General features: G+C 52.0%; 1 protein-coding gene across 1 annotated transcript; it reads right to left on the bottom strand.

Annotated features, from left to right (window-relative positions):
* Positions 1–5,162: 5,162 nt before the first annotated feature.
* On the bottom strand, positions 5,163–7,022 carry LOC109944912 (probable membrane-associated kinase regulator 2). The gene is made up of 2 exons (XM_020550657.3): positions 5,695–7,022; positions 5,163–5,554 (listed from the first exon to the last, which is right to left on the bottom strand). Exons 1-2 carry the CDS (start codon positions 6,785–6,787, stop codon positions 5,505–5,507), a joined length of 1,143 nt encoding a protein of 380 aa, XP_020406246.1. The 5' UTR covers positions 6,788–7,022; the 3' UTR covers positions 5,163–5,504.
* Between the last annotated feature and the right edge of the window lie 15,367 nt (positions 7,023–22,389).

Below are 22,389 nucleotides of genomic sequence, written 5' to 3'. Positions count from 1 at the left end.
CAGGCACGCCCATACCGGTGCACCGGACATCAAACAGTACATGTCCGGTGTGCACCGGACACCCAGGCGGGCCCACAAGTCAGAAGCTCCAACGGCTAGAATCCAACGGCAGTGATGACGTGGCAGGGGGCACCGGACTGTCCGGTGTGCACCGGACTGTCCGGTGTGCCATCGAACAGACAGGTTCCCAACGGCCACATTTGGTGGTTGGGGCTATAAATACCCCAACCACCCCACCATTCATTGCATCCAAGTTTTCCCACTTCTCAACCACTTACAAGAGCTAGGCATTCAATTCTAGACACATTCAAAGAGATCAAATCCTCTCCAATTCCACACAAAACCCTAGTGACTAGTGAGAGTGATTTGCCGTGTTCATTTGAGCTCTTGCGCTTGGATTGCTTCTTTTCTTTCTCACTTGTTCTTGTGATCAAAACTCCATTGTAATCAAGGCAAGAGGCACCAATTGTGTGGTGGCCCTTGCGGGGAAGTTTTGTTCCCAGCTTTGATTTGAGAAGAGAAGCTCACTCGGTCCGAGGGACCGTTTGAGAGAGGGAAGGGTTGAAAGAGACCCGGCCTTTGTGGCCTCCTCAACGGGGAGTAGGTTTGAGAGAACCGAACCTCGGTAAAACAAATCCGTGTGTCACACTTCATTATTTGCTCGCGATTTGTTTTGCGCCCTCTCTTGCGGACTCGTTTATATTTCTAACGCTAACCCGGCTTGTAGTTGTGTTTATATTTGTAAATTTCAGTTTCGCCCTATTCACCCCCCCTCTAGGCGACTATCACAGCCGCTCTCGGGTTTTTCTCCGGCGACTTCGGCTAAAATTCACCGGACTGTCCGGTGTGCACCGGACTGTCCGGTGAGCCAACGGTCGGCCGGGCCAACGGTCGGCCGCGCGATCGGCGCGCGACACGTGGCCGAGCCAACGGTCGAGAAGGGGCACCGGACTGTCCGGTGTGCACCGGACATGTCCGGTGCGCCAACGGTGCGCAGATCTGACTCAGACAGCAACGGTCGGATGCACTGTTTATGGAAACAAATCGGGCACCGGACAGTGTCCGGTGTGCACCGGACTGTCCGGTGCGCCACGAGACAGAAGGCAAAGATGGCCTTCCAGATTTGTTCCCAACGGCTCCTAGCTGCCTTGGGGCTATAAAAGGGACCCCTTGGCGCATGGAGGAGTACATCAAGCATTCCTACAACTCTTCTAAGCACCAAGACATCAATCTCACGCATTCGTTTCATTGTGATAGCATATAGAGCTCTTGTGGAGTTGTGAACTCTTTGTGTTGCATTGCGAGCTCTTGTTGCGACTTGTGTGCGTGTTGTTGCTCTGATTTTCGAGTCTTGTGTGCGTTGCTCATTCCCACCTTACTCCGTATTTCTTTGTGAACTCAATTGTAAGGGCGAGAGACTCCAAGTTGTGGAGATTCCTCGCAAACGGGAAAAGATCAAAGGAAAGAAAAACATCGTGGTATTCAAGTTGATCATTGGATCACTTGAGAGGAGTTGAGTGCAACTCTCGTCCGTTGGGACGCCACAACGTGGAGTAGGCAAGTTTTGTACTTGGCCGAACCACGGGATAACCACCGTGTCAACTCTGTGATTGCTTTCTTGTGGTTATCGTGTTTTGAGTTCTCTCGAGCCACTTGGCAATTACTGTGCTAACGCTTAATCTAAGTTTTGTGGCTATAAGTTTAAGTTTTTACAGGATCACCTATTCACCCCCCCCCCCCTCTAGGTGCTCTCAGCCCATCGATAACAGCCATCCCCAACTGCCATTTGGTGGTTGGGGGCTATAAATACCCCCAACCACCACAACACCAAAAAAACCAAGCATTCTGAACATTGCATTCAATACAAGAGCAATAGACTTCACTCTAAGACACAATCAAAGCGATCGATCCACTCGAAGTCCCCAAATCAACTCTAGTGCATTAGGACTTGTGAGAGGATCTCTTGTGTTCCTTTGTTGCTCTTGTTTGCTTGGCTTGGCCTTCTTTTTCTTTTCAATTCTTACTCTCAAGTGCTTTGTAAGCAAGGCAAGAGACACCAATTGTGTGGTGGTCCTTGTGGGGTATAAGTGACCCGTGAGATTAAGGGAGAAGGCTCACTCGGTCTAAGTGACGGTTTGAGAGAGGAAAAGGGTTGAAAGAGACTCGGTCTTTGTGACCACCTCAACGAGGACTAGGTTCTTTAGAACCGAACCTCGGTAAAACAAATCATCGTGTTCACTCGCTTTATTTCTTGGTTGATTTGTTTTCCCCTCTCCCCCGGACTTGTTTTAAGTTCTAACGCTAACCCCGGCTTGTAGTGTGTGTTTAAAGTTGTAAATTTTAGATTACGCCTATTCACCCCACTCTAGGCGACTTTCAGCAAGCCACCGATGACTAAAAGTAGGGACATTCTGCCCGAACCAGTATAAATCTAGCGTCATCCACGCACACTTTCCAGAGCCCGGAATGCACACAGTAAATTTACTTGTCGGAGTGAGGTACGAAACATCGACACTTGTGCATCATATACGCTCGCACGTTGCGCACTCTCTCGTTAACCAAAAGTTCCCGGAGTCTCCATAGAGGTTATGAACTCACAGTGATTGCCTAAACCCTTACCAAACCTAAAGGGGATGCTTCCTGCACCCCCAACTCACAACATGTCGTTTGTCGGCGTGCTAGGTAGGTCTTAGGCATCCAGTTGTAGCATCAACATGGTGACTCATCAGCTCACTCCAAAAGGAGAGGAGTGTCACATGAACTCAGAAGATTACGACCGCTCTCTCAAGCGACACCTTCATTGTGCTCGCGCTCGCACAACTTGGGGCTTGCCTCCTACAGGCCCAACTCCTGTACCTCAGCCATATCAGACCCAAAACACCGCACCCCAACTAGGGGTGAGTCGCTGAGGCATAATGGCATCCAACCACATGCCTCCTCACCTTCGCGACGTACCATACACCCTAGGCTCTAGTGGCTAGGCCTCAGGCTATCCGCAACGGTTTCCTCAAAATATCCCCCTATATCACTTTTTTGCATCACATCCTTAACATTTCATCCCCTACGTTTTCATCTCCCGTAGCGGTTCCCCCTATATTTTCCCTCTATACCCCACTACAACCATAAAATATCATTTCTTATACCTACTTTTTAACTACTATCAATGTTTCATCTACTAACAATTACTCATGGACCCACCGCTACAGGGATGAACAGTGCTAAAGGGTGTGAACAGTGAAACGCTATATCAGAGGGAGAGAGAAGGGGATTGGCTCGTAGGGGGCCCTGCAAGGGGCAGCGCTGCGGGCGTGGAGCGTCCCCCTGCAGGCGCCATGCAAGGGGAGAGGGCTGGCTGGCGGCAACCGTTGCAGCCACCCTTATGGCTAGGCAGCGAGCGGTCTCCGTAGTAGATGTAGCGGGTTCTGTCCGCTCACCCCATGACATCTATCGTTGCCTTGATTTTGGCATGCCCTAGCTCTAAGGTGGAACATAAGCGAAGAATGCCCCCGAGGCATCTCACCGCTCCTAGCTAGCATCATGTGCCTAGACCGCAAGGTCAAGGGCACCCATGGGGCTCAACAGCCCCTGCCTTCATTTGCCTTGACCAATCGGGGGCACCACTTAGACCTTCTTCGGGTGCTCGACGAGTGGCGTGCGTCCCAAGATACGTGTGTCGATGTAGCTCACAACCACTAGTGATGCTAAGAAGTAATGTAATATTTAAATTTATTTTAGATTCAATTAGTTATATTTATAATTTAAGATACATGCTTAGACAAACAATTTCAGATACACATATAAGCACATATCACAATTGAGAATACTCTCATATAATAATAGAATCATAAGTATTATAACTAAAAACATACTAATCGTTACAAAATCAGTCCCTCAAACGGGTCGTTATTGTGCCTACCCTTTAACCGTGTCGGGCTCGTGCCTGCACCGTGGGCTAGATGGTCGGCCCAAGCCCCGCATGGCTATCGGGCCGAGCCGGCCCAGGCATGCTTCTGTCGGGTCGGGCTCGTGCCGGGTCATGGGTCCACTGCCGGCCCGGCTCATTTGGACATGTATAAACGGGTCGTTACTGTGCCGGGCCTGTTGAGCCATACGGTCGGCCCAAGCCCAGATCGGCTATCGGGGCGGTCCGATCCGGGCACGATTCTAGTCGGGTCGGGTCGTACTCGTGCCGGGTCACGGGCTCACTGCTGGACCGGCCTATTTGGACATGTATACTTGAAAGGGGAGGGAGAGATACTACGTTAACAAGGTGATTAACAGTGGTATAATTGGTACTGTATCAAGGCTAGGCTAATGATGGTGTATTCCGGCGAGAGACACTCGTATTGTAAGGTATTTTGGCCAGGGACAACGTATAATAGAGACTCTAAAAGATCGATAGGCCCATGGATATACATTGAAACAGCGACGCGGGGGACGTGGAACCCGCGATGGCTGCCCTCGGTAATCTATCTGGATTCTGGACATATATGTGCTTGTGGTACTGGCACGTCATGCCGCCGATTTCCGTTTCGTTTTCACGGGCATTGGATTCCTTCCTTCCGGGCGGTGTCCTGTGATCCTGTCCGTATCCTGTATTAACTCGTAGCAGTACAAGACTCGATCCGTGGAAAGGATCGGAGATTTTCGTTGAATATCAGTAGATGTATGATAAAAGATATTGTTAGTATTTGGGTAGATTTATAAGATGCTAGTAGTAGCTTTGACTTTGTATTATCAGGCGACCGACACAAATGGTACTACTGTCTGGTGTAGTGTAGATCTAACAGAGTCAATGCGGCTGAAGCGTTTGGTTCGGTGTCAATGAGGAATGGGACGGGATCAACCTGGGCTGACCCCGTCCCTTATTTTTTGAGGGATAGTCTCATCCATCATTTTTGAACAATATTCCTTGACCCTGACTCTGGATCTCCAAACCAAACACGGGTCAAGTTAAAATGATCCTATCCCATCCCTCCTCGTCCTTCCGTCCTAACACATCAAACGCCCGGGCCACGTCTCCGACTCGCTCCGTGCATGTAGCGGCTAACCTTTCGCGGCGACCGAGGGAGGCTGCAGGCGCGACGTGCCGACGTCCCCTCCCCAGTGACGGAAAGCCGAGCTCGCCGCAGCCTTTTTCTCTCGTCGCTCAAATCACCAACTTAGCAATATTTTACATATATAATAATAATATAATATATAGGAGGAGCACGTTTACCACTGGCCAGTCAGTCAGTGCCTCAGTGGCCACTGCTACACAGCACAGCACACAAGCACCACAGAACCGGCACCGGAACGGACAGACAGACAAAAACTATGATGATCCAAGTAGACAGCCCACAGCGCGGCGCTAAAGACAAACCTTTCTTCCGGTCCAAACCTTACTAGTACTAATATTTTATCTTTATTAACGGATAGCCGACTACCACCATCTACGTACGCTGACAACACCACCACAGTCCGCGTCACGCCTTTCCCGTCATGGCGCCACGTACGGGACCGCCTCACGCGCCTTCCCCGGCGCCGCCCGTCGTCGCCGTCATGGACCGAGGTTCTACAGCGCCGACGCAAGAGAGAGAGAGAAAAACAAACGGTTAGCCATTACGGAGTACTACATACTAGCACCGGGCGTAGCAGCCGAAGCTAGGCTGCTGTTGCGTAGCCGAGCCGAAGCCCGGCCCCGTACAACCGTACCTTTGGACGCGTTGAAGGAGCGCTTGCAGTGCGCGATGGCGCTCTGGATGCCGTCCTGCACCTGCAGCAGCGAGTCGTCCCGCCGCTGCGCCTGCGGGCCCGTCAGAGCAGCCGCCGCCGCGGGAGACGGCGCCGCGGCCACCGCGGACGACGCCGACCGGCTCTTCCCGAGCCGCTTGCACACCTGCCTCAGCCCCGCGGGCACGCCGGCGCGGGGCGCGCGCACGCCGCAGGCAACCACCACCGGCTGCGGCGCCGGCGCCGGGGCCGGGGCCGACGACGAAGGAGCCTGGGACGGCGGCGCCGGGGACGGGTCGGGCTCCGCGTCCGTCTCCTCGCCCTCGCTCGCCGCGCCGCCGAGCCGCAGCCGCTCGCCGTACCGCCGGGACACCTTCACGTACAGCGGCTTGATCTTGCTGCTCAGGTACCGCAGCACCACTTCCTTGGCGAACCGCCGCTCCTCCGCCGTGACCGACGCCGACGCCGACGCCTCCTCTTCCTCCTGCTGCTGGGCCTCCACCGCCGCCGCCGCCGCCGGAGCCCGCCGGTCCACGCCGGCGTCCGAAGTGCGCGAGCTGTTGTCGCGCGTGAAGAGCGACGCAAGCGGCGCGTCCTCCACGCGGAACTTCACCAGGAACCGGCTCGCCACGGCCGGCTGCCTCGGCGGCGCCTGCGCGGACCCGGCCCCGGCCCCATCCGCCGGCGGGGCCTTGGGCTTCCTCAGCTTGAGCAGCAGGACGCGGAACCTGGTGGCCGGGCGGAGCAGCGGCGCCGGCGGCGGGGCTTCGGCGTCGGCCTCGGACTCGGCTTCCGCCTCCGCGGCCGGCGCGTCCACGGCCACGGCCACCGTGTCGGCGGCACCGGGCGCCACGGCGAAGTTGAACTCCACCCGCTCCTCCTCGGCGTCGGACGCGGCGCTCTCGTCGCCGGGCACCGCGAACTCCAGGTCGAAGAAGGAGGCGGCGTCGTCGTCGCCGTCGCCGTCGCCGTTCTCGCACGCCGACGCGGCGATGGTCGTGGAGGCCGCGGGCGCGCGCTGGGCGCCGGCGGCCACGCCGCCGTGCAGGTACTTGAGGAGGCTGAAGGAGTCCATGACGCACGCGGGGGCACGGAGCTTTGCTGGGAGCTAGCTCCTCTCACTTGTTCTCGCCAGCAGTCAAATCTTGCTCCCTCGCTTCGCTCGCTCGGTTCCAAGGCCAACTACTCCCAGCGGTGGAAAAAAGACTCTTTTTTGAGAGAGCCTTTTGAGGAGGACTGGAGGAGCGGGAGCAGAGGACAGAGGAGTGAGGACCGGCTGCGGATGGAGTAGACGAGGACAAGGTCCCAAGGTGGCGTTGCAGTTGCAGCCCAATTTTTTGTATTTTAGCCCTTAAACAGAAGTAAATTCACGTTTAGACCTAAAAAAATTTTAAATGCAGTTTTGGACCCTTAGCTCGGCGCCACAGCCTGTGGCGCCGAGGTAACACAGCTCGGCGCCACAGGCTGTGGCGCCGAGCATCGTGACCTGGCAGCCTGCGTGGCACCTAGCTCGGCGCCACAGATCTTGGCGCCGAGCTAGGAAATAACCGCAGGCCACCTTTCTCCTTGCTTGCGCTCTCTGTTTCATTTCACTTCTACCGCGCCCGCCCGGCCTGAAATCGCCGCCGCCGCCTGCCCAGCTCCGGCGCCGCCCGCCCGGCGTGCCCGCCCGCCCAGCTCCGGCGAGGGCGCCCAGCTCCGAGCTCCGAGCTCCGCCGCCGCCAGCCAGCCCTGCCCGCCGCCCGCCCGGCCTGCCCGCCCGCCCTGCTCGCCACCGGCGGCCGCCGCGCCCCTGCTCGCCACCGAGCTCCGGAAATCGCCGCCGCCCGCCCTGCTCGCCACCGCCCCGGCCCGCCCCTTGCCGCCGGTAATTTTTTTTAAAATTTCTTAGTTAGTAAACTGTTTATTGTTTAGTAAATAGTTAGTAAATAGTTAGTAATTTTGTTGTTAATGTTAATTGTTAGTAAATAGTTAGTAAATAGTTAGTAAACTGTTTATTGTTTAGTAAATAGTTAGTAATTTTGTTGTTAGTGTTTATTAAAATAGTTAGCTAGTTTCTTGTTAGTGCTTAGCATATTGTTAGTGTTTAGTAAATTTGTAGTGATTTTATTAAAATAGTTAGCGCATTGGTATTACATGTTTTCTGTGTTGGCAACCATCGTGTTGTCGTTTATTCGCAGGTTCTATAAACATCACTTTACAGGGGAGGTGCTGCCAAATTTTTTACTGACAATAAGTTTTTTTGTACGTAGGTGTTCGTCCGACTTGACCTTCTCCACCGTTAGCTGGAGTCGTACGCGTTCTCAGGTATACATAGTTTTCGTACATTATTTATAGATTATGTAATTTCGTTTGATGTGTTTATTTAATATTTATTGTATAGTTATTAGTTAATATATATTTATTACTTAGTAAGTTAGTAGGCTTAAGTATGTAGCCATTATTGAGTTAGTAATCCATTTTTGAAATAGATGGACAGCCTAGTAACACTATACCATGGAGGAAGGGTGGAGATAGATGCTTATGGGAGTGTTACTTTTGATGGTATGAAGATCGTGACCATGTTGTTCGTTGAAAGACCAACTTTTGACCAGCTTTTGGCTCGAGCTTGTGAGGAGATTAGTTGCGACATAAACGACCCTAGAATATCAATTCAGGGTTTGTTGTCCCATATTACATATGGAACAGTTGTCCGACGGTTGATCTCCATTACCTCAGAAGATGATTGGGTGATATATTTAAGAATTGTGAAGACGATGGTTCCACCATGTTTGGATGTGGTTGTTCAAAAGATACCTGTTAGTCATTGCGGAGGTCCAGTCGGGTTGTCTCCACAAATGCCAAATGCATCTCGTATTGAAGCTCCTTTGGTAGAGCTTCATGAAGAAGTCGTTGTTGTGCCCGATGCTCAATCGGGTCCGCACGAGTATGGGATTTCTCGTCCTATTCCCGGCGTTTGTGGGGCTTCTAATGCGGTGGTACCCCCCCAAGAGATCCCATTGACCCAGGATCCAGTTGACGATCATCCTAGTAAGTGTCTTCGACACATTGTTCGTATCCATCATTATTTCGTTTGATTAGACTTTTTAATGTGGTTTTTCTTGCTCCGACCCGATGCAGGATCTCCTCATATCAATAATGCTGATGTTCAGATTGATGTGCCTGTGTCATATAATATGGACAACATATGCAGGGCATCCAATAGTGTTGATGTTCAGATTGAGGATGAGGAGGAGCCATATGAGGCTGCACGGGCCGTAGATTCTGATGATGACCGTCCGGTTCAAGAAATGACCGAGCAAGAAATTGAACTCATAAGACGTTTGTGTCCGGAGCGAGACCCTGCAGTACATGAATTTAGCAGTTTAAGTCATTCCACCCGTGCGTATGCTGAAGGACGTGACGATGAACTGCTAGAGGCTCCGGATAACGCCGACAGCATTGAGATTAAGGTTGGCTTACTTTTCAAGGATCTGCCTACACTGAGACGATGGCTACAGGAATATTCTGTGAACCGGAAGAGGCCGTTCAAGGTGAGACATTCGTATGCACAGCGTCGTTACACTGTTGTATGCGAGGTGCCAGAATGTAATTGGAGGGTATGTGCCCGAAGGCAGAAGGACACCGGAAAGTTTAAGATCACCAAAATTGTAGGTCCACACACTTGTGCCCAGACAGAGCTGAGCTCTAAGCATCGTCAGTTGACATCTACCCTGATTGCGAAAAGGATATTGGGGATATTGAAGGGTCAGCCAAACTTGAAGGTGAAGTCAATTATGACCATGACTTCGGAGCTGTTTGGTTACAGGATCAAATATGGGAAAGCATGGAGGGCAAAGCAGCGAGCATGGAAGATGATATACGGGGATTGGGAGGAGGGTTACGAGAAGTTACCAGCATTGTTCAATGCAATGAAAGCAAAAAACCCAGGCATGCATTACGAGTACATCCCCAAACCTAATGAATGGAGGAACGGCAAAGAGATATTTTATCGTGCTTTCTGGTGTTTCTCGCAGTGCGTAGAGGCCTTCAGGCATTGTCGTCCCGTGCTCTCTATTGATGGTACTTTTCTTCTTGGGAAGTATAAGGGCACATTGTTGGTTGCCATATCATGCGACGCAGACAACTCACTGGTTCCTTTGGCATTTGCTTTGGTGGAGAGGGAGAACAGAGATAGTTGGTCTTGGTTCTTGCGGCTTGTACGCATCCATGTCGTAGGCCCTGGACGCGAGGTTGGTGTCATATCTGACAGACACCAAGGTATTCTTAATGCAGTGCAAGAGCAGATTACTGGCTACGCACCCATGCACCACAGATGGTGCACTCGACATCTAGCAGAAAATCTTCTTCGAAAGGATCATAGCAAGGCTAACTTCCCCCTTTTTGAGGAGGTATGCCGTCAGTTGGAGGTTTCGTTTTTCGAGGATAAGTTGAAGGAACTAAAAGATGCAACAAATGCTGAAGGTAAGAGCTGGATTGCTGGATTGCTGAGGGAACCGCACAAATGGACAAGGGCCTACGACGAAGGTGGCTGGCGGTTCGAGTTTCAGACTAGCAACATGGCCGAGTCATTTAACAGTGTGCTCAAGGGTATACGGGGCATGCCAGTCAATGCTATAGTAACATTCACTTTTTATAGGCTTGTGGCTTGGTTTAATGATAGACACGCGCAGGCCAAGGCAATGCAGACCCGAGGGCAGAGATGGGCACCTAAACCAACATCACACCTTAATAATGCAAAGGAACGTGCCCATAGACATGAGGTACAATGCTTTGATGAGGAGCTGGGTAAATACGAGGTAACAACACTAGGCGGCATAACTTCGGACGGTGAGGTGCGACCTTCGAGGACACATGTCGTGTTACTTGATGCATTCTGGTGCGGATGTGGTAAACCTAGACAATACCATTTTCCATGTTCTCATTATGTTGCGGCCGCACGTCATCGTAACTTTGCATTTGAGAGCAGAATACCTTCTGAGTTCAGTGTAGAGAGCTTAGTACGTACCTGGAGCCCTCGTTTTGAGCCATTTCTTGATGAGTCACAATGGCCAACGTACACCGGTCCGGTATACGTTGCTGATCCAGCGCATCGATGGGACAAACGTGGTAGTAGGAAAAGGAGCCGGTGCAACATGGTTATGGATCAGGTTTCCGGTCGCAGTAGGAGAGGACGAGCGTCCCCGTTTCTCGTGGACCCAGAGCAGAATGAATGCGGAAAATGCGGTAGACTTGGCTACAACTCACGTACATGCATTTGGACACTTAGTCAGGTGTGATATATTTTTGTATACACAAATTTTATTCTAATATGTCGATGTTTTTGTTACACTTTGTACACAACTTATATTCTAATATGTTGATATCTTAATTTGCAGGATGGCGCAGTTCCACTTGCTGGACCCTCACTACGACGAGCACCACAGGGGCCGTCTCACCGCAGAGGGAGAGGTAATATTTTGTGCAGTTGGACCATCTACAGCAGGACTCAGCTCGTCGCGATCGACGCGGGACACGTTTGAGAACGTGGCCCAGGACGACGACGATGACGACGACGACGACGACGACGATGGCGCTGGCGCTGGCGCCGCAGGTCAGGTGGAGATTGGACCGTCTCAGTTGCAGGATGCTCCTACAACTCAGGCATCACAGCTGACACCACGTAGAAGGCGTCCACGAGACCCTTACACTCCAGGCACCGACGCTCTTGGGGCCAAGGGCAAGGGTAAGACTAGGAGGAAATGAATACTTTTGTGATATGGACTGTGTGATTTGGACTTATGCTGGAGACGGTTGTAAAATGAACTATGGACTGTGTGATTTGGACTTATGCTGGAGACTATGTGTTGGGAACTTGTATTTTGGACTTTGTTTGTGGACATTATATGAAGAACTATGTTCTGTGGATGTTTTTATATTCGATGTGATTTTGTGATGTATTATATGTTGAAATGCTTATATGTCTTATAATATGTGATTATTTGAACTGTGGTTGTTAATAAAACAAGGGAAACTCTTGCAAAATTTTTTTGTGAACTGTAAAAAACATAATAATCAATAAGTAACGCATCTTTAGAGTTCTAAATTATTTTTGATACGTAAATACTACATAATAGGCTACAATTCTTCAGTCTGAATCACAATCTATGAGTAACTCATCTTCGGAGTCATCAGTCGCGCAATCCTCAACAACAACCTCATTCCACTTGCTGCATTGTCCTGCATCACACTTGTCACCAGTTCTTTTGTAATAATTGGCTTCTGCTTCATCTGCAGCTTGGGAGAATAGCTCATCCTCAGCCTCATCAGACTTCTTCTTGTAATAAGCTGCCTCTACCTCTGCGGCGGCCTGTGACAGAAACTCATCCTCTTCCTCTTGAGCACGTAATCCTGCCTCAGCTAGTGCTATGAGCTCACTCAACCTTGACATGTCGTCCTCCTCTTCTTCATGTAATCCTGCCTCTGCGAGGGCGATAAGCTCACTCAATCTAGATGTGTCGTCGTCCTCCTCCTCCATCAACTGAACCGTTGCCATTTTATCCTGAACATATCTCGCATGCGCCTCATCGGCCAAATAGTTTACGCCGCTTCCAATCTCTGCAAATATAATGAGAAAATTAAGTTAGCAAAGTCAGGATAAATAAATTGTACTAACATAATTAAAATATCATTTATCTCACTTACTTCCCTTGAGGCGATCAGCAAGATTATCCAACATCTGTTTCTCGGCTTGAGCCGCTTCCCATTCCCTTGCATCCTGTGCTCTCTTCTCATCTGCCGCCTTCAACCTCCTATACTCTGCACGCTTCGGGCTATCATAAAAGGCAGATTTTGCTTCCCTACGCATGTCGCGTATGCGATCGTTAATGTACGAATCAACGAGCTGAGATCCACAACGCATCTTCTGTCCCATTATTCTCTTGGACTCTATTGTCCGCATCACCTCTCCTTTGTCGTCGTAACTCTCCCAACTGCATTTCCTCGTCTCCTACAAAAAAATAGTAAGTACCGCTATAACATTACATCTGGTGCAAAAAAAAATACCAACCTCATCGTAATCGACCATATGTCCACAAAAATATCCAACACCAAGCTCCGAAGGAACTAATCCATACTTAGCTTCAATACCGCATTTGCAGAGTACTGGATCAAATTTGACCTCTTCTGCCGCCCACCCCATGTATCTCTTTTCCTTTACCTCTGGCTCTGGCCAATGGGACAAAGGACCATACAACCACTCTCTGAAACGACACTTACGCCACCCGTATGGCTGCAGGAGAAAAAATTAGTAATTTATTGTAAATAAAAACTAGTTCATATATTTAGCGTATCAATGGGCTCACATAATCAATGTTCGGACAACAGAACTGCTTGTCATAGTCTTCGTCGATGACAGCACGGTCTCCACAATCGCATCGAGGCGGTGAGTCCATCCGTCTTTCTGTTGCTACCTCCTTCTCTGCATCCGTCATTGGTGGAGGATTCGGGGGAGGAGGTACCCAACGCTTAAAACGCTCATGACTGGTCCTTCCACTCAACCAATTAACGAAAAGAAGATATCGAGGGTCAAATTTATCAGGACCATCGATCCACTGGAAAAAGAAACACCTCTGATGTCCCTAAAATAATGGAAAGATGCACTATTACATATCTACAAAATAATGAACGCGAACAAAGTTAAGTGACAAGTCATAAGCTACGTACGTCCAAAGTGCCACAAAGGTAGTAGCAGCGAGCAGCCGTGTCTGGATGTTGTGATTGATGTACCCAAGCCAGTCTGCCACAGTCACAGTTAGGCACGGGGAGTTCAGGAGGAACAGGAGCATCCTTACTAGATACGTCCGGATATAACTCCCGAGGACGACCTCTCTTCTGCCACAACGCCTCTCGGTACATGTCTTTCATCTAATAAACGATTATAATTATCACTTGTACCTATTATGCTTTATAATAAGTCTACACAAACTAATATTCGAAATAATAATATAATAGGTGTATACAAATTATTTAACTAACAACCCAATATACAAAACGAATCAGTTCGAAATCATACCTTGGCCTACGAAGTGAACCAACTCAAATCTTTGAATCCAGCAATTTTTGACGAAGTTTGGAAATGGGATGAAATGAGCTGCTCTCGGCCAGCCGCGCGGGCGTTTTTATAGGCATTCGTACCTCGGCGCCAAGATCTGTGGCGCCGAGCTACGAGGCCGCGCCGCCCCCACGTCGGAGCCAGGTAAGCCCTGGACGCAACTAGCCGTTGCGGCCACGTCAGAGCTCGGCGCCATAGGCTGTGGCGCCGAGCTGTGTTAGCTCGGCGCCACGGCCTATGGCGCCGAGCAAAGGGTCCAAAACTGCATTTAAAATTTTTTTAGGTCTAAACGTAAATTTACTTCGGTTTAGGGGCTAAAATACAAAAAATTCGGCAGTTGCAGCATCAATGCCAGATAGATGAGATGAGCAACAGCAGCAGCGCGGGCCGCGGGGTGGGGGTGGGCGTCGGCTTTCGACTTCGACCAGAGAGGGGCCCGTCACCCGTGCACTGCTCCTCAGGCCGTGGGGGCTCCCGTGATCTCCTTCCTCCCGCCTCCACCTCCACGCACGCAGGGTCATCATGCATCTCAATCAATTCTCAATCCAACCACAGTTGCATCTCCATCGAGAAATTCCCGTTGCTGTGCGTTCCAAATCTGTTTGGCGATGCACGTGTGGGATGATGTGTAGATTCAAAATCTGCCTCTTTTTTTTCTTTTTTTTGCGGAACAAACAAATCCCCAAGGTCTGCTGCTGGAGCTGGACGCGCGGTCTGTGTGATCGATCAGCACAGCACACGCACGGCATGACAAATCTGCACACGTCTTGCTGCTCGTTTCGTTCCTGGCCCTTTCTACTGCGCAAAGGACCACCACCGTCAGCGCTGGTGTGGTATACAGATAAATAAAATAAAATAAAACAAAACACGCAGTAAAAAAGAAACAGAAAGAAGCAGAAACGGAGAGCCAGCCAGCTGATTATCACTACTGGGATTTTGTTCTGAACCAGAGGGGATTTGCCTCGGAATGCGTCTGGTCGAGTACTCGAGTAAACAGCTGAGCTGACCGCTGGCATCCGTGTCCGTGTCCATCGATCCCCATCCATCCTCCGTCGCCCCGGCATGGCGATTGGCAAGGCCGCTCATGCAGCGGCTGTTCCATTTGGACCTGGGTGGCACTGGAGCTGAGTGAGCGACGATCATGGCGTCCAGTCCGCCAGCCTTCAGTCAGTCAGTCACGGCCAGGGGCAGGCAGCCGGCACCCACGGGCCTCCGCGGACCAGAAGAAAAGGGCACAGCGAGTTCTGGTCTTTGAGGTGCTGCACCGTGCCAGCGTCGTCGAGACCACGACCACCACCGTCCTGAGTTTGTGCCTGGCGAGAACGCGATACCGACGCGCGGCGCAGAGGCTGTCTGCAGCGGACAGCGCTGAGCAGCCCCCTCCCCTTCGTAGAGGCTGCAGCTCTCTCTCTCTTGATTGGGCAACGCTGCCCCCTATAAGCCACTCTTTGAAGCGACCCTCTTCTCTCTCTTCCTCAATCTAGCGTTTCACTGTTCACCCCCTACGACACTGTGCTGTGGGTCCACGAGTAATTGTTAGTAGATAAAAAATTAATAGTTGGTATAGAAAATAATATTTTATAGTGGTAGTGGGATATAGGGGGAGTATTTAGGGAAAACTGTTGCGGGAGATGAAAGAATAGAGGGAAAATAGGGGAAAAAAGTGATATAGGGGGAAAAATTTAGAGGTAACAGTTACGGATAGCCTAGTCCTTGTCTGTTCGACTGCGATCATGTGGAATGCGGTCTTCGTTGTACAGAGCGCCCGAAGTCACCAACACTGGCAGCCAAGTAGTGTCTGTCAGGCACAAGCTTGGGTTCTGTTTGTTCAGTTGACTTCGTGTGCTTTCCAAAGCAAAGCTGTCCAGACAACGTGTAAAAGGTTAGCACGTTTCTTTTTTTTTGTCTCTATTCATTTACTTTGTATATTTTACTCTCTCCGTTCCATAAAAGACTTTAGAGGCATGGACACCATTAAGGGAGAATATTTTAAAAAAATATAATTGTCGGCGTTTCGAGATCGGGGGTCCGTAAGCCGACGAGTGAGTGTCGCGTGCCCCAGCCCAGATGGGTCGAGCGCGTGGGCGAGCGCGAAGGGGGGAAGCGAGGTGGCCGGAGACGAGCGTGAGAGAGGTGGAAATCCCGCGGCCTTCGTGTTCGTCCCGCGCCCAGGTCGGGTGCGCTTGCAATAGGGGGTTACAAGCGTCCACGCGGGTGAGGGAAGCGAGCGGCCCCAAGAGAGCGCCTGTCCCGTCCTCGTCCCCGCGCGGCCAACCTTCTAAGAAGGCCCTGGTCCTTCCTTTTATAGGCGTAAGGAGAGGAGCCAGGTGTACAATGGGGGTGTAGCAGAGTGCTACGTGTCTAGTGGGGGGGAGAGCTAGCGCCCTAAGTACATGCCAATGTGGCAGCCGGAGAGGTCTTGGCACCCTGCTGGTGTGATGTCGTGGTTGTCGGAGGAGCAACGGAGCCTGGCGGAGGGACAGCTGTCGGAACGGTTGGGTCCTTGCCGACGTCCCCATGCTTCCGTAAGGGAGCTGAGAGCCGCCGTCGTCACAGGGCTAGCGGGGCGCCATCATTGCCTATCTGGCGGAGCTAGCCGGATGGGACACCGGTCTTGTTCTCTGCGGCCCGAGTCGGCTCGGGGTAGGGTGATAATGGCGCTTCATGTTGACGTGGCGGGCCTGTGCCCTAGGTCGGGCGATGTGGAGGCTCTTCCGAAGCCGGGGTCGAGTCTGTCTTCCATGGCCGAGGCCGAGCCCGAGCTCCTGGGTCGGGCGAGGCGGAGGTCGTTCGGCAAAGGCCAGGGCGGAGTCCGAGCCCTAGGGTCGGGCGAAGCAGAGTTCGTCGTCTTCTGGGGCTGAGCCCGAGTCCGAGCCCTGGGTCGGGCGAAGCGGAGTTCGTCGTCTTCTGGGGCCTAGCCCGAGTCCGAGCCCTGGGTCGGGCGGAGCGGAGTTCGTCGTCTTTCGGGGCTGAGCCCGAGTCCGAGCCCTGGGTCGGGCGGAGCGAAGTTCGCCGTCTTCCGGGGCCTAGCCCGAGTCCGAGCCCTGGGTCGGGCGGAGCGGAGTTCGCCGTCTTCCAGGGCCTAGCCCGAGTCCGAGCCCTGGGTCGGGCGGAGCGGAGTTCGCCGTCTTCCGGGGCCTAGTCCGAGTCCGAGCCCTGGGTCGGGCGGAGCGGAGTTTCCTATGGTGCCTTTGGCAAGGCCTGACTGCCTGTCAGTCTCACTCTGTCAAGTGGCACTGCAGTCGGAGTGGCGCAGGCGGCGCTGTCCTTCTGTCAGACCAGTCAGTGGAGCGGCGAAGTGACGGCGGTCACTTCGGCTCTGCCGAAGGGCGCGTGTCAGGATAAAGGTGTCAGACCACCTTTGCGTTAAATGCTCCTGCGATTTGGTCGGTCGGTGCGGCGATTTAGTCAGGGTTGCTTCTTAGCGAAGGCAGGGCCTCGGGCGAGCCGAAGATGTGTCCGCCGTTGACAGGAAACTGCCTTTCCTTGGTGATCTATGAGAAGAACAGTCTTGCTTGCGCAGCTGATAACACCCTTGTGCTTAGCTAGCCAATCCATTCCTAGGATTACATCAATTCCTTGGGATGGCAAGATGGTTAAGTCTGCCAGGAACACTACCCCACTTAAAAGAATTCTGACTTGGGAACACCTGAGTTTGCACAGGAGGTCTGATCCCGGGGTTCGGGTGACCAAAGGGATAGCTAGAGGTGTAGAGGGTATGCCATGCTTTTCCACAAACTTAGCGGCTATAAATGAATGGGATGCTCCTGAATCGAAAAGCACAGAAGCGGGAGTAAATTCAACGAGGAACTCACCGAGCACTACTCCCGGGGCTTGCTGGGCTTCCTGAGCGTCGACGTGGTTGACCCGGGCCCTGCCCTGGTACTGAGCCCTGCTCTGCTGGCTGCTGGAAGGAAACGCCTTGGGGGTAGGTGCTGATGGAATCTTGGGGCCATTCACCGAGTTGGAGTAGGTTGGTCCTGGTGCCTTCAACTGGGGGCAGTTGTTCTTGAAGTGACTGGGGTCCCCGCAGTGCCAACAGGCGTTTGCTGGCGGCTGGTTGCTTGCAACGGAGGGTGCCTGATGGGAGCTCTGACTCTGCTGACTGTAGCGCGATGGAGAGGGTCCAGATTGTTTATGGAAGCTTGGACCTCTGGGGGGGAGCCCAAAGGGTCGAGCTCTCTGGTGACGTTCTTGCTGTTGTGCTCGGAGGACCTGGAACTTTCTCTTGATGTGCCCTTTTTCTTCCTCTTTTGCTCTTTCCACTTGAATAGCTTTGTTGGAAAGGTGAGAGAAGCTGTGGAAGTCCTGGCTGGCGAGGATGGTCTTAAGCTCGGGTCTTAACCCTCTCAGAAAACGAGCCATCTTTCTGGCCTCGGTGCTGACATCCTCAGGAGCATAGCGGGCCAGCTCTGTGAACTTGTGCACATACTCACTGACTGTCCTCCCGCCTTGAGTTAGCTCTCGGAACTCATCCTCCTTGAGTTGAACTATCCCCTGAGGTACGTGGTGCTCACGGAAGGCTGCTTCAAATTCTGCCCATGTGGCGTCTCTGATGGCTTCACTGAAAGTGTCCCACCATGCTAAAGCCATTCCTGAAAGCTGATGAGCTGCCAGCTGAATACGCTGATTCTCAGGACAAGCGATGGCTTCCAACTTCCTCTTGATTGTGCGAAGCCAGTCATCTGCATCGAGGGGATTGCTGGACCCCGCGAACGTGGGCGGCTTCAGTCTCAGAAATTCTCCCATCCTGTCCTGGGGCCTTCCACCGCCTGGGCGCTGGTTCTCCAGACTTCGAGTGAGGACTTCAATGAGTCTGGTTTGATTGGCCAGAATTTGGGCTAGGTCTAGTGGTAGTTCTGGAGGTGCGGGGAGGTGGGTCTCACCCCCTTCTCCGCCAGCCTCTCCCTCAGCTCCTAGAGGAAGTCTTGCTCCAATCCCGGAGGCGGTAGGCGTGGTTCTATCCGAAGCCATCTGCCATGGGAAGAGAGTCACTATTATGCACATGCCATTTTTTTTAACTAGTTATTTTATTCATTACATCAAGCCATTACATTACATAGCATACTACTACCACAAGCTCATCACACACGAGTGCTACCTAGGGTACCCCTGAACTCTTTCTCTAAAGTGTCCCCAAATTCCTTGAGAAGGTCATCAAGGCTGGCCAGGGACATGTCCTCGGTGTCGGACTGGTTCCTGGGAGGGTTCTCTTCCTGCTGCTCAGTCTGACATCCTTGGCTTTTGGTCTTCTTGCGGATTTTCCTTGCGGGGGCGAGCTTCTTCAGTTTCTTGTCGTAGTCCATTTTGAGGGTGCGGTAAGCTTCACGGGTGTTGGTCTCTTCGCCTTCAGCTAACGAGAGGCTCTCTTGGAGGGACGCTTTTTCTTCTGAAAGTTCCCTGACTTTCTGCTCCAGGCTTTCCACCCGGGAGGTTAGGGAAGTGCAGTGGAGGGCGAGGTCATCATATTGGTTATCAAGGGTATGAAGGTATCCAGCCATGTAGACAATGGTGGGATCATTCTCAATAGGATCTCCTCCTGATAGGGCCTGAAGTCTTTTCCTCCAGGTGGGGGTATTCTTGTTGCTGGGTGGAAAGTAGCGAAGGGGGGTTTCAATGATTACTTTGTTGTAGTTCTGACATAGCTATCGGAGGGCTTTTCGGGCGACATTTTGGCAAGCATCTAGGAAATGGACTCCGGTAAAAGTGACTTGGAAGGAACGTTGGTTGGGATAGCTTTGGCTTTCCCCCAGGTAGATTGCCATAGAGCATCTTATCATTCCGCCCTCTAAATGTTCCGTCCAGACGTATTCCGGCTTCTTGCGGATTCCCATGCGGAGCGCACAGCTTCGCAAGAGGCGTGGGAACCCTTCCACTTCTGAGCAGTAGGATGACTTAATGGCCAGAGAGTCTTCCATCTGGAATAGGAAAAGAAGGGTCTTGTTAAAACCGGGGAAGGGAAGAGAAAACTTTTCTTGAGGTAAGAGGTATTTTCTTTTTAAGGTAGGTTCTAGGGTCAGGGCTGCGACCTACGGCCAGTCCTATGGGCTCTGATACCACCTGAAGCGTCCCGATCCTTTGGGACTCAAATGTGAAACAATTACTAGTCCCAGGAGGCTAGTAAACACATTCCTTACTTCAAATAGTACAGAGTTTAGATAAATTTATTACAATACCGGGGTACAAGCTCGAGAGAGAGAGAGCCAAATAGAGAAGCGTAGTAGGAAAATACACTAGCCCAAGCCACAGGCAGAACTGGGTGCAGACACAGCCCTCTTAATCAAGCATAGCAGAAAAGAAGTCCTCGGCTGCTGAAAAACATAAATAAATCTAGGTGAATACACTAGGTATTCCGCAAGCCCACCCCGCTCCCGTAGAGAGAAAGAGACCTATGATGTACATGCTCAATTTGGTGGAGTTGTAGTCACTCATCATTTTCTTAGAGAGAGGCAGTTGCTTGAAGGTTTTCCCATGGTATTACAAGTAACCAAAAACTCAACCACCACGGAGCTTCCCGCTCCCGTGGCTTTATTTTCTTTTTCAAAACCCATTTAAACACACCTTTTCCTTGTTAAGAAACTTAGAGAAAAAGCTCTAATTGCCATACCATACCAGACTCATCCATACCAGTGGACACGGACTATTCGAATAGGTTTTGACTCTGCGCAGAGGGGTACACTTTACCCACTAGCCCAGTTTCTGCGATCTCACCGTCGCGAGACCCGAATGCCGGATCTCTTTCCTTACTCGTGCATCCTAACCTTAACGGTTATCCGGAAGGAGTCAGGCCACCACCATGCCCAAACCGGACAAAACTTTCCCCCTCCTTATCCTCCCGGTGCTCCCCAGCCTTCTTAACCCTGGGGTTGGACCGCACGAGTTCGGATTGAGTGACTGCCCACACAGTCTCGAGTGGTTGTACGATAAAGGAGTACAAGTAGTGAAAATGACAAGCCGGTCCTTATATGAGGGGACAATCCTTCTGCTCACGCCTAAACCAGCTGAGCCAACACCTTAGGCCCTCCCCTAAACCAGGGAGTCCCTGATCATCCCACTCCCAGGGTGATGAGGGTGAGTACCCTTCATCGCAAAACTTTTCAAGAAGAGACTTTATTAGGGGAAACACATTGCCCTTCCTTCCAAACCACATTACGTATCCAGAAAGTATATGTTAATGCGGGCCATCTCTCACTCCCAATGCAATATTCCCCCGTGATCCCGGCCTAGGCAGTGGTAGAGAGAATAGGTAATTTATGCATCAAGGGAAGGATGGACTTGCCTTCGTCGAAGCTTTCCTGGCACAGAAGACCTACTTCCGGAAGTTCGGGCTCTGGTCCCTCTTCCGGGGCTACGGGTTCCGGATCAACGATCCCCGCTTCTTCTAGGAAAACAGGCAATAAAACAATACATCAACAGGGATTTACAAATTATAGTGTGTCATTTTCTAACATCATTGTTGTATGAGATCTTTAGAAATTATTTGGATAATTTTTGGTGCATAAAATATTGAAGAATACTAATTAAATGGGAAAAGGGGAGGAAAAGGGAAAAAGAAAAGGAATTTCTTCTCAGGTGGGCCGGGGGGGTGGTTTTCAGCCCAGCCAGGCGCGAGGCGCGCGCGCGCGCGAGGGCGCCAGCCCAGCTGCGGCCCGCAGGCGGAGAGACGGCGCGGGCGCGCGGGAGCAACGGCGTCACTGCGGGTCCACCAGACAGCGAGAGCGGAGGGGAAACGGCGTCACGGTTCCACGGCGCGGGCGAACCGGCCGTCCGCGGGGAAGAAAACCCGGCCGCCGGTGGGCTCGACGGCGATTCGCCGCCGGTGGCCCGGTTCTTGGACAATGCATAGGTGCCTTAGCACGGGGAGGGGCTGGCGAGCCTAGAGGTGGGCTCAATTTGGCTAGAGGGGGACAGGAGGGGGCTGTCCGCGGGGAGGTGGCGGAGCTTCGCGGTGGGGATCGCCGCCGGTGGTCTTTGGGCGAGGGATTGGGGCGGGGAAGTGGTGTTTTGAGTTTGCGGCAAAGTGAGGAAGCTGCTAGGCTAACTTAATCGCTCGCTGGGCCAACAGAGAGGGAGAGAGAAGAGGGGGAGGAACTCACCGGAGAGGGGGAAGACGGTGGCGCTTCGCGAATTGGGCTCGGGCGAGGGGAGGAGGGTAGTGGTCGAGACCGGTGCGAGGAAGAAGGAGCTCGGGGAAGCTTTTTATAGGCGCGCGGGGGCAAGGGGGGCGGTGGAGCGCCCTGACTCCGGCGAGCTGCACAGTGCCGGCCATAAATGTCGCACAGCGCCTGATAGTCGCCTAGAGGGGGGGTGAATAGGGCGAAACTGAAATTTACAAATATAAACACAACTACAATCCGGGTTAGCGTTAGAAATATAAACGAGTCCGCGAAATAGGGCGCAAAACAAATCGCAAGCGAATAATGAAGTGTGTGACACGCGGATTTGTTTTACCGAGGTTCGGTTCTTTCAAACCTACTCCCCGTTGAGGAGGCCACAAAGGCCGGGTCTCTTTCAACCCTTCCCTCTCTCAAACGGTCCCTCGGACCGAGTGAGCTTCTCTTCTCAAATCAAAGCCGGGAACAAAA

The sequence above is a fragment of the Zea mays genome, chromosome 3 (genome assembly GCF_902167145.1).
Source record: "Zea mays cultivar B73 chromosome 3, Zm-B73-REFERENCE-NAM-5.0, whole genome shotgun sequence".
In the NCBI taxonomy this organism is placed as follows: Eukaryota; Viridiplantae; Streptophyta; class Magnoliopsida; order Poales; family Poaceae; genus Zea; species Zea mays.
This window is presented reverse-complemented; position numbering and strand designations above follow the sequence as displayed.

Excerpts from the sequence above, each read along its gene's own strand:
- LOC109944912 (XM_020550657.3), bottom strand. The coding sequence starts at position 6,787 with ATGGACTCCTTCAGCCTCCTCAAGTACCTGCACGGCGGCGTGGCCGCC. Across the intron at positions 5,555-5,694 it reads CTCCTTCAACGCGTCCAAAG|AACCTCGGTCCATGACGGCG; the intron begins GTACGGTTGTAC and ends TCGGCGCTGTAG.